This window comes from Eucyclogobius newberryi, unplaced genomic scaffold (genome assembly GCF_026437365.1).
Source record: "Eucyclogobius newberryi isolate DKJ021-1_F unplaced genomic scaffold, fEucNew1.0.hap1 SCAF_5, whole genome shotgun sequence".
NCBI lineage: Eukaryota > Metazoa > Chordata > Actinopteri > Gobiiformes > Gobiidae > Eucyclogobius > Eucyclogobius newberryi.
In genome coordinates, this window is record NW_027316167.1 from 3,818,193 (window position 1) to 3,830,636 (window position 12,444).

The 12,444-nt window shown below is 57.9% G+C and overlaps 1 protein-coding gene across 1 annotated transcript in view; it reads right to left on the bottom strand.

The window, feature by feature from the left end:
• Positions 1-235: 235 nt before the first annotated feature.
• Positions 236-12,444, bottom strand: part of luzp2 (leucine zipper protein 2) — a 94,475-nt gene continuing 82,266 nt past the window's right edge. The window contains exon 12 of the mRNA XM_072465607.1: positions 236-457. Within this exon, the coding sequence (XP_072321708.1) occupies positions 236-457 (222 nt within the window). The remainder of the gene's footprint in view (positions 458-12,444) is intronic.

The window sequence follows — 12,444 nt, forward strand, 5'->3', positions numbered from 1 at the left end:
TCAGTTTGTGAGTGTGTGTCAGTGTGCGGTGTGTGTGTGTGTCAGTGTGCGGTGTGTGTCAGTGTGTGAGTGTGTGTCAGTGTGTGTGTTTGTCAGTGTGTGTGTGTGTCAGTGTGTGCGGTGTGAGTGTGTGTGTGCGGTGTGAGTGTGTGTGTGCGGTGTGAGTGTGTGTGTGCGGTGTGCTCTTGGAACATCTCCAGTCGGGGCCGGAGTTGTGCGGAGTTGTCGGTCCTTCTCAGTTGTATTTGTGTGTCTTTGTGTTCCGGACTCCCGTCTGCTCCTCCGGATCCCGATCCGAACGCGTCGCTGAGGCGGCTCCTCTCGGCTCCGCCCCTCTCAGCTGCTCCGCCCCTCTCGGCGGCTCCGCCCCTCTCGGCGGCTCTGCCCCTCTCGGCTCGTCCCCTCTCGGCGGCTCTGCCCCTCTCGGCTCCGCCCCTCTCGGCTCTGCGCTCCTCGGCTGAAAAAGAGAGTGATTCTGGATGAGAACGAGGCTGCCGCGTGTTTGAGACGATCCTTATGAGAGAGCAAAACGAGTTACGGGTCAGAGCTGTGGAGAGGAGACCCTGCTCACGAGATGAACCCGGGCCACGCGTCGACGCAAACTCCACTTTGTGAAAAACTGATCATATCAAGATACTTCTTTTTTTTTTTTACCAAATATGTCGGTATAATCCCTCATTCGTCCAGGCGTGTTCCATTGTAGAAAAAGCTTCAGTTGTAGTCATCTGGACTCAGTTTGAAAAAATAGACGTTTCGACTCTCATCCAAGAGTCATTGTCAATAAAAGAATTTAGATCGAGAACTCCGATATTAATACTGTTCTGTGGTAAGACCCGCCCATTGGGCGGAGCCTTCCTGAAGTAGAAAGAGTTGTTTGTTTCAACAGAAACTCCCCCTTGTATCTACCGAGCTAGCCTATTCAGAATCTTAATGGGCTATTAGAATCCTCTATGTCTTTGTGAGACCCTGGCTCAACCACCCTGAGTACCTGATTAGCATCTAAATGTCCTTGTCCTGGTCCTCTACCTTTCCAGGGGTTCAGTATACCATTATAGATACCAGGAAGAGTGAATCTTAGCCCTCCATTTCTGTTTAAAGAAGGTCTTTCTTTTTTAACAAAAATAGCTTCCTTGACTCCTCTTTCAAACCATCTTTTCTCCTGCTTAAAACCTTCACCTCACCGTCTTCAAACGAGTGATTAGAGGCTTCAAGATGGAGATGCACGGCGCTCTGTGGTCCTGAACTTGTATTTCTTCTGTGCTGATAAAGCCTCTTGTGTAGAGGCTGTTTTGTCTCACCTATGTACCGTTCTTTACAGCTTTCTTCACTGCATTGGATCGAATAAACTACATTGCTCTGTTTTTGAGTTGGCACGACACGGACAGCTGTGTCCTGCAGAAGTTCTCTGATGACTCTGCCATCATCGGACTCATCACGGACGACGATGATGCGGAGTACAGAGGACTGGCGCAGGACTTTGTGGACTGGTGTCAGCGGAACCACCTCCTCATCAACGCGGGGAAGACCAAGGAGATGGTGGTGGATTTCCGCAGACGCCACCCCACTGCCCCCGTCACCAGTGAACATCCAGGGACGGGACATTGAGAGAGTGACTCATACAAGTACCTGTGCGTTCATCTGAACCACAAACTGGACTGGACTCATAACACAGACGCACTGTACAGGAAGAGCCAGAGTCGGCTCTACCTCCTGAGGAGACTCAGGTCTTTTGGAGTGACAGGGCCACTCCTGAAGACCTTCTACGACTCTGTGGTGGCATCAGCCCTCCTGTATGGTGTGGCCTGCTGGAGCAGCAGCATCACAGAGAGGGAGAGGAGGAAGCTGGACAGAGTCATCAAGATGTCCAGCTCCGTCCTGGGCTGTGCTCTGGACTCGGTGCAGGAGGTGGGGGACAGGAGGGTCCTGGCTAGATTCACATCTATGCTGGACCATGAGTGCCACCCCCTGCAGGACACTCTCTCCGCTCTGGAGAGCAGCTTCAGTGAGAGACTGATCCACCCTCGATGTGCGAAGGAAAGGTTCCGTAGGTCTTTCCTTCCTGCTGCTGTCAGACTTTATAACAAAAACTGTTAGTACTGAACACTCGCAATACTGACCTAACCATGTGCAATTCTGTCATATGTGCAATTGCTGTTGGAATTCATGTGCAATTCATGTGCAATTACTATGAAATTCATGTGCAATCTATGTGCTGTCGTGACACATATTCATGTGCAATTACTGTCGTGATCACATGCAATGGTATTTATGTATTTATTTATTTATTTGTCTATGGGAGTTTTTATTTATTTATAGGAGATCTTCTACTGAAAGTGTTTTTCAGACTTCCTATAAGTGATCTGTTCTTCTGTATCTACCTCTGTATCTACCTGCGTTGCACCAATGAAATTTCCCCATGTGGGACAATAAAGGAATATCTTTTCTTATCTTATCTTAGTCCTGTTCTCAGATCTCTGCACTGCCCCCTGTGGCTCAGAGAATAGACTTTAAAGCAGCTCTGCTTGTGTACAAGTCTCTCCATGGCCTAGCACCAAAGTACATCTTGGATATGTTAGTGCCATATGAACCATCTCGGACTCTGAGGACCTCAGGGACCGGCCTCCAGCTGGTGCCAGAGTCAGGACAAAACATGGGGAATCTGCGTTTCAGTTTTATGCAGCTAAAATCTGAAACAGTCTTCCTGAAGATGTGAGACAGGCTTCTACTCTGACAATGTTCAAATCTAAGCTAAAAACAGTTTTGTTTAGCTGCGCATATGACTGAAAGGATTTTTTCTTTGCACTCTTCTCTTTTGTTTGTGATTTTATTAGTTTAGAAAATCAGTTGGATTGATAATTTTTAATTTAGTTAATTTTATTGTATTTCTGTTTCTGTAATTTCTTTGTGATTTTAATGCATTTTTCCTGCTGTGAAGCACTTTGAATTGCCTTGTGTATGAAATGTGCTCTACAAATAAACTTGCCTTGCCTTGCCTTGGGTTAGGGGTTAGGTTTAGGGGTTAGGTTTAGGGTTTAAGGGTTACGTTTAGGGGTTAGGGTTAGGTTTATGGGTTAGGTTTAGGGGTTAGGGGTTATGTTTAGGGGTTAGGGTTAGGTTTAGGGTTTAGGGGTTAGGGGTTAGGGGTTAGGTTTAGGGGTTAGGGGTTATGTTTAGGGGTTAGGGTTAGGTTTATGGGTTAGGTTTAGGGGTTAGGGGTTATGTTTAGGGGTTAGGGTTAGGTTTAGGGGTTAGGTTTAGGGGTTAGGGGTTATGTTTAGGGGTTAGGGTTAGGTTTAGGGGTTAGGTTTAGGGGTTAGGGGTTATGTTTAGGGGTTAGGGTTAGGTTTAGGGGTTAGGGGTTAGGGTTCAGCATGAGAGTTATTCTCCCGTAATCCACAGAAATAGTAGAAAGTAAAACTGTCGTCTGTGATGTTGCTTTGCTTTGGACTTTCACAATGCGGCGCTCAGATTCATCCTAAACACTTTGTGATTTTGCTGTTGCACATATTTTTTCATCAAAATGAAGAAAACAAAAGTAGAATTACTAGAAAAACTAGATTGTTTTCCAAAACGTTTCACCTCAGAATGCTCAATTCTGATGAAAAGTTTAAAAATGCCTTTAAAAATGAACAGATCAATGAACAACAATGTTGTTTTTGAGTTATTTTTTGGTCGAATTGAATGAAACGGCAAGAGAAGAGTTCATATCAACATCATATTATTGTTACACGAACACAGTGTTTAAGGAATTTTTGAGTAATTGAAAAACAAAAGCTTAAGTTTAATGCCAGACTATGGAACATTACCAACAAAGAAGTGACATTTCAATGGAGAAAAGGAGGAACCCAAATAATCCGTAGTATTTATGACAAAAACAGTTTCATCTGGTCTGTTACAACATCCACCCAAACTTTTCTCTTTCCAATCACAATCGCTTCTTCTTTCCCCGAGCGGTGACTTCACATCTGTCACGCAGCGAGACCGTCTTTTGAAATATGGATGGATCCTTGTGCAAATGAGGTCTATATTTAGAGCGGAGCCGATTGGAATGCGCGGCCGGGGCAGGGGCTCCAGTCAGGTGAAATGAGACTGTTTACTGTGCCATCTGCCCCCTCTCGACAGGTGCGACTCCCGCCGCACGAGCGGGGGATTTGGCAGGACGCTGATTATTGTACGCGGTGGAATGAAAAGGGACAGACTCCGGGCAGTTCCTCCCGAGCGAAACAAAACGGCGTAGGAAAGTAACACAAGCAGCCAAATGCACTTTTTAGAGCTTTAAACGCGCTGCAACGATGTCCCATCATCAAACTGTTGTATTTAGCTTCATTTAAGCTCGTTTAATTCATCCGGTTTACGAGGTCATCTCTTCTGCTCCGTCTGAGCCTCACAAAAACACTCAAACGTCCCAGTTTCTTGTGACGTAGAAGAACAGAGGTGTTTTTGAGCCTGTTAATCAGTACAAGACTCGTTAGCTTCTGTTTATTTCCATTTTAACTCTGTCTAACACCCAATCCTGATGAGGGAACGCCTCATTCATAAAAGTAATATCTACTTCTGTCAGTTTTAAATGCTAAAACAAAACATGCTCAACAGGTTTCGAGACAAAAGTCGATCAAACAGACCTTGAGTCACTAATAATGGTCCTGACGCTCACCTCGTCTGTGCCCCTCACTGCGGTGGTCCTGATGCTCACCTCGTCTGTGTCCCTCACTGCGGTGGTCCTGACGCTCACCTCGTCTGTGTCCCTCACTGCGGTGGTCCTGACGCTCACCTCGTCTGTGTCCCTCACTGCGGTGGTCCTGGCGCTCACCTCGTCTGTGCCCCTCACTGCGGTGGTCCTGACACTCACCTCGTCTGTGTCCCTCACTGCGGTGGTCCTGACGCTCACCTCGTCTGTGCCCCTCACTGCGGTGGTCCCGACGCTCACCTCGTCTGTGCCCCTCACTGCGGTGGTCCCGACGCTCACCTCGTCTGTGCCCCTCACTGCGGTAGTCCTGACGCTCACCTCGTCTGTGCCCCTCACTGCGGTAGTCCTAACGCTCACCTCGTCTGTGCCCCTCACTGCGGTGGTCCTGACGCTCACCTCGTCTGTGCCCCTCACTGCGGTGGTCCTGACGCTCACCTCGTCTGTGCCCCTCACTGCGGTGGTCCTGACGCTCACCTCGTCTGTGTCCCTCACTGCGGTGGTCCTGACGCTCACCTCGTCTGTGTCCCTCACTGCGGTGGTCCTGACGCTCACCTCGTCTGTGTCCCTCACTGCGGTGGTCCTGGCGCTCACCTCGTCTGTGCCCCTCACTGCGGTGGTCCTGACGCTCACCTCGTCTGTGTCCCTCACTGCGGTGGTCCTGACGCTCACCTCGTCTGTGCCCCTCACTGCGGTGGTCCCGACGCTCACCTCGTCTGTGCCCCTCACTGCGGTGGTCCTGACGCTCACCTCGTCTGTGCCCCTCACTGCGGTGGTCCTGACGCTCACCTCGTCTGTGTCCCTCACAGTGGTGGTCCTGACGCTCACCTCGTCTGTGCCCCTCACTGCGGTGGTCCTGACGCTCACCTCGTCTGTGTCCCTCACTGCGGTGGTCCTGACGCTCACCTCGTCTGTGTCCCTCACAGTGGTGGTCCTGACTGACGCTCACCTCGTCTGTGCCCCTCACTGCGGTGGTCCTGACGCTCACCTCGTCTGTGTCCCTCACTGCGGTGGTCCTGACGCTCACCTCGTCTGTGTCCCTCACTGCGGTGGTCCTGGCGCTCACCTCGTCTGTGCCCCTCACTGCGGTGGTCCTGACGCTCACCTCGTCTGTGTCCCTCACTGCGGTGGTCCCGACGCTCACCTCGTCTGTGCCCCTCACTGCGGTGGTCCCGACGCTCACCTCGTCTGTGCCCCTCACTGCGGTGGTCCCGACGCTCACCTCGTCTGTGCCCCTCACTGCGGTGGTCCCGACGCTCACCTCGTCTGTGCCCCTCACTGCGGTGGTCCTGACGCTCACCTCGTCTGTGTCCCTCACTGCGGTGGTCCTGACGCTCACCTCGTCTGTGTCCCTCACTGCGGTGGTCCTGGCGCTCACCTCGTCTGTGCCCCTCACTGCGGTGGTCCTGACGCTCACCTCGTCTGTGTCCCTCACTGCGGTGGTCCTGACGCTCACCTCGTCTGTGCCCCTCACTGCGGTGGTCCCGACGCTCACCTCGTCTGTGCCCCTCACTGCGGTGGTCCTGACGCTCACCTCGTCTGTGCCCCTCACTGCGGTGGTCCTGACGCTCACCTCGTCTGTGTCCCTCACAGTGGTGGTCCTGACGCTCACCTCGTCTGTGCCCCTCACTGCGGTGGTCCTGACGCTCACCTCGTCTGTGTCCCTCACTGCGGTGGTCCTGACGCTCACCTCGTCTGTGTCCCTCACAGTGGTGGTCCTGACTGACGCTCACCTCGTCTGTGCCCCTCACTGCGGTGGTCCGGACGCTCACCTCGTCTGTGTCCCTCACTGCGGTGGTCCTGACGCTCACCTCGTCTGTGTCCCTCACTGCGGTGGTCCTGGCGCTCACCTCGTCTGTGCCCCTCACTGCGGTGGTCCTGACGCTCACCTCGTCTGTGTCCCTCACTGCGGTGGTCCCGACGCTCACCTCGTCTGTGCCCCTCACTGCGGTGGTCCCGACGCTCACCTCGTCTGTGCCCCTCACTGCGGTGGTCCCGACGCTCACCTCGTCTGTGCCCCTCACTGCGGTGGTCTCGACGCTCACCTCGTCTGTGCCCCTCACTGCGGTGGTCCTGACGCTCACCTCGTCTGTGTCCCTCACTGCGGTGGTCCTGACGCTCACCTCGTCTGTGTCCCTCACAGTGGTGGTCCTGACTGACGCTCACCTCGTCTGTGTCCCTCACTGCGGTGGTCCTGACGCTCACCTCGTCTGTGCCCCTCACTGCGGTGGTCCCGACGCTCACCTCGTCTGTGCCCCTCACTGCGGTGGTCCTGACGCTCACCTCGTCTGTGCCCCTCACTGCGGTGGTCCTGAGGCTCACCTCGTCTGTGCCCCTCACTGCGGTAGTCCTAACGCTCACCTCGTCTGTGCCCCTCACTGCGGTGGTCCTAACGCTCACCTCGTCTGTGCCCCTCACTGCGTTGGTCCTGACGCTCACTTCGTCTGTGCCCCTCACTGCGGTAGTCCTAACGCTCACCTCGTCTGTGCCCCTCACTGCGGTGGTCCTGACGCTCACCTCGTCTGTGTCCCTCACTGCGGGGGTCCTAACGCTCACCTCGTCTGTGTCCCTCACTGCGGTGGTCCTGACGCTCACCTCGTCTGTGTCCCTCACTGCGGTGGTCCTGACGCTCACCTCGTCTGTGTCCCTCACTGCGGTGGTCCTGACGCTCATCTCGTCTGTGTCCCTCACTGCGGTGGTCCTGGCGCTCACCTCGTCTGTGCCCCTCACTGCGGTGGTCCTGACGCTCACCTCGTCTGTGTCCCTCACTGCGGTGGTCCTGACGCTCACCTCGTCTGTTCCCCTCACTGCGGTGGTCCCGACGCTCACCTCGTCTGTGCCCCTCACTGCGGTGGTCCTGACGCTCACCTCGTCTGTGCCCCTCACTGCGGTGGTCCTGACGCTCACCTCGTCTGTGTCCCTCACAGTGGTGGTCCTGACGCTCACCTCGTCTGTGCCCCTCACTGCGGTGGTCCTGACGCTCACCTCGTCTGTGTCCCTCACTGCGGTGGTCCTGACGCTCACCTCGTCTGTGTCCCTCACTGCGGTGGTCCTGGCGCTCACCTCGTCTGTGCCCCTCACTGCGGTGGTCCTGACGCTCACCTCGTCTGTGTCCCTCACTGCTGTGGTCCTGACGCTCACCTCGTCTGTGCCCCTCACTGCGGTGGTCCCGACGCTCACCTCGTCTGTGCCCCTCACTGCGGTGGTCCTGACGCTCACCTCGTCTGTGCCCCTCACTGCGGTGGTCCTGACGCTCACCTCGTCTGTGTCCCTCACAGTGGTGGTCCTGACGCTCACCTCGTCTGTGCCCCTCACTGCGGTGGTCCTGACGCTCACCTCGTCTCTGTCCCTCACTGCGGTGGTCCTGACGCTCACCTCGTCTGTGTCCCTCACTGCGGTGGTCCTGACGCTCACCTCGTCTGTGTCCCTCACTGCGGTGGTCCTAACGCTCACCTCGTCTGTGCCCCTCACTGCGGTGGTCCTGACGCTCACCTCGTCTGTGCCCCTCACTGCGGTGGTCCTGACGCTCACCTCGTCTGTGTCCCTCACTGCGGTGGTCCTGACGCTCACCTCGTCTGTGCCCCTCACTGCGGTGGTCCCGACGCTCACCTCGTCTGTGCCCCTCACTGCGGAGGTCCACACGCTCACCTCGTCTGTGCCCCTCACTGCGGTGGTCCTGACGCTCACCTCGTCTGTGTCCCTCACAGTGGTGGTCCTGACGCTCACCTCGTCTGTGCCCCTCACTGCGGTGGTCCTGACGCTCACCTCGTCTCTGTCCCTCACTGCGGTGGTCCTGACGCTCAACTCGTCTGTGTCCCTCACTGCGGTGGTCCTGACGCTCACCTCGTCTGTGTCCCTCACTGCGGTGGTCCTAACGCTCACCTCGTCTGTGCCCCTCACTGCGGTGGTCCTGACGCTCACCTCGTCTGTGCCCCTCACTGCGGTGGTCCTGACGCTCACCTCGTCTGTGTCCCTCACTGCGGTGGTCCTGACGCTCACCTCGTCTGTGCCCCTCACTGCGGTGGTCCCGACGCTCACCTCGTATGTGCCCCTCACTGCGGTGGTCCACACGCTCACCTCGTCTGTGTCCCCCACTGCGGTGGTCCTAACGCTCACCTCGTCTGTGCCCCTCACTGCGGTGGTCCTGACGCTCACCTCGTCTGTGCCCCTCACAGTGGTGGTCCTGACGCTCACCTCGTCTGTGTCCCTCACAGTGGTGGTCCTAACGCTCACGTCGTCTGTGTCCCTCACTGCGGTGGTCCTGACGCTCACCTCGTCTGTGCCCCTCACTGCGGTGGTCCCGACTCTCACCTCGTCTGTGCCCCTCACTGCGGTGGTCCTGACGCTCACCTCGTCTGTGCCCCTCACTGCGGTGGTCCCGACGCTCACCTCGTCTGTGCCCCTCACTGCGGTGGTCCCGACGCTCACCTCGTCTGTGTCCCTCACTGCGGTGGTCCTGACGCTCACCTCGTCTGTGCCCCTCACTGCGGTGGTCCCGACGCTCACCTCGTCTGTGCCCCTCACTGCGGTGGTCCTGACGCTCACCTCGTCTGTGCCCCTCACTGCGGTGGTCCTGACGCTCACCTCGTCTGTGCCCCTCACTGCGGTAGTCCTAACGCTCACCTCGTCTGTGCCCCTCACTGCGGTGGTCCTAACGCTCACCTCGTCTGTGCCCCTCACTGCGTTGGTCCTGACGCTCACTTCGTCTGTGCCCCTCACTGCGGTAGTCCTAACTCTCACCTCGTCTGTGCCCCTCACTGCGGTGGTCCCGACGCTCACCTCGTCTGTGCCCCTCACTGCGGTGGTCCTGACGCTCACCTCGTCTGTGCCCCTCACTGCGGTGGTCCTGACGCTCACCTCGTCTCTGTCCCTCACTGCGGTGGTCCTGACGCTCACCTCGTCTGTGTCCCTCACTGCGGTGGTCCTGACGCTCACCTCGTCTGTGCCCCTCACTGCGGTGGTCCTGACGCTCACCTCGTCTGTGTCCCTCACTGCGGTGGTCCTGACGCTCACCTCGTCTGTGCCCCTCACTGCGGTGGTCCCGACGCTCACCTCGTCTGTGCCCCTCACTGCGGTGGTCCTGACGCTCACCTCGTCTGTGCCCCTCACTGCGGTGGTCCTGAGGCTCACCTCGTCTGTGCCCCTCACTGCGGTAGTCCTAACGCTCACCTCGTCTGTGCCCCTCACTGCGGTGGTCCTAACGCTCACCTCGTCTGTGCCCCTCACTGCGTTGGTCCTGACGCTCACTTCGTCTGTGCCCCTCACTGCGGTAGTCCTAACTCTCACCTCGTCTGTGCCCCTCACTGCGGTGGTCCTGACGCTCACCTCGTCTGTGTCCCTCACTGCGGGGGTCCTAACGCTCACCTCGTCTGTGTCCCTCACTGCGGTGGTCCTGACGCTCACCTCGTCTGTGTCCCTCACTGCGGTGGTCCTGACGCTCACCTCGTCTGTGTCCCTCACTGCGGTGGTCCTGACGCTCATCTCGTCTGTGTCCCTCACTGCGGTGGTCCTGGCGCTCACCTCGTCTGTGCCCCTCACTGCGGTGGTCCTGACGCTCACCTCGTCTGTGTCCCTCACTGCGGTGGTCCTGACGCTCACCTCGTCTGTTCCCCTCACTGCGGTGGTCCCGACGCTCACCTCGTCTGTGCCCCTCACTGCGGTGGTCCTGACGCTCACCTCGTCTGTGCCCCTCACTGCGGTGGTCCTGACGCTCACCTCGTCTGTGTCCCTCACAGTGGTGGTCCTGACGCTCACCTCGTCTGTGCCCCTCACTGCGGTGGTCCTGACGCTCACCTCGTCTGTGTCCCTCACTGCGGTGGTCCTGACGCTCACCTCGTCTGTGTCCCTCACTGCGGTGGTCCTGGCGCTCACCTCGTCTGTGCCCCTCACTGCGGTGGTCCTGACGCTCACCTCGTCTGTGTCCCTCACTGCTGTGGTCCTGACGCTCACCTCGTCTGTGCCCCTCACTGCGGTGGTCCCGACGCTCACCTCGTCTGTGCCCCTCACTGCGGTGGTCCTGACGCTCACCTCGTCTGTGCCCCTCACTGCGGTGGTCCTGACGCTCACCTCGTCTCTGTCCCTCACTGCGGTGGTCCTGACGCTCACCTCGTCTGTGTCCCTCACTGCGGTGGTCCTGACGCTCACCTCGTCTGTGCCCCTCACTGCGGTGGTCCTGACGCTCACCTCGTCTGTGTCCCTCACTGCGGTGGTCCTGACGCTCACCTCGTCTGTGCCCCTCACTGCGGTGTTCCCGACGCTCACCTCGTCTGTGCCCCTCACTGCGGTGGTCCACACGCTCACCTCGTCTGTGTCCCTCACTGCGGTGGTCCTAACGCTCACCTCGTCTGTGCCCCTCACTGCGGTGGTCCTGACGCTCACCTCGTCTGTGCCCCTCACAGTGGTGGTCCTGACGCTCACCTCGTCTGTGTCCCTCACAGTGGTGGTCCTAACGCTCACGTCGTCTGTGTCCCTCACTGCGGTGGTCCTGACGCTCACCTCGTCTGTGCCCCTCACTGCGGTGGTCCCGACTCTCACCTCGTCTGTGCCCCTCACTGCGGTGGTCCTGACGCTCACCTCGTCTGTGCCCCTCACTGCGGTGGTCCCGACGCTCACCTCGTCTGTGCCCCTCACTGCGGTGGTCCTGACGCTCACCTCGTCTGTGCCCCTCACTGCGGTGGTCCTGACGCTCACCTCGTCTGTGTCCCTCACAGTGGTGGTCCTGACGCTCACCTCGTCTGTGCCCCTCACTGCGGTGGTCCTGACGCTCACCTCGTCTGTGTCCCTCACTGCGGTGGTCCTGACGCTCACCTCGTCTGTGTCCCTCACAGTGGTGGTCCTGACTGACGCTCACCTCGTCTGTGCCCCTCACTGCGGTGGTCCTGACGCTCACCTCGTCTGTGTCCCTCACTGCGGTGGTCCTAACGCTCACCTCGTCTGTGCCCCTCACTGCGGTGGTCCTGACGCTCACCTCGTCTGTGCCCCTCACTGCGGTGGTCCTGACGCTCACCTCGTCTGTGTCCCTCACTGCGGTGGTCCTGACGCTCACCTCGTCTGTGCCCCTCACTGCGGTGGTCCTGACGCTCACCTCGTCTGTGTCCCTCACAGTGGTGGTCCTGACTGACGCTCACCTCGTCTGTGCCCCTCACTGCGGTGGTCCTGACGCTCACCTCGTCTGTGTCCCTCACTGCGGTGGTCCTAACGCTCACCTCGTCTGTGCCCCTCACTGCGGTGGTCCTGACGCTCACCTCGTCTGTGCCCCTCACTGCGGTGGTCCTGACGCTCACCTCGTCTGTGTCCCTCACTGCGGTGGTCCTGACGCTCACCTCGTCTGTGTCCCTCACTGCGGTGGTCCTGACGCTCACCTCGTCTGTGTCCCTCACTGCGGTAGTCCTAACGCTCACCTCGTCTGTGCCCCTCACTGCGGTGGTCCTGACGCTCACCTCGTCTGTGTCCCTCACAGTGGTGGTCCTGACGCTCACCTCGTCTGTGCCCCTCACTGCGGTGGTCCTGACGCTCACCTCGTCTGTGTCCCTCACTGCGGTGGTCCTGACGCTCACCTCGTCTGTGCCCCTCACTGCGGTGGTCCTGACGCTCACCTCGTCTGTGTCCCTCACAGTGGTGGTCCTGACTGACGCTCACCTCGTCTGTGCCCCTCACTGCGGTGGTCCTGACGCTCACCTCGTCTGTGTCCCTCACTGCGGTGGTCCTAACGCTCACCTCGTCTGTGCCCCTCACTGCGGTGGTCCTGACGCTCACCTCGT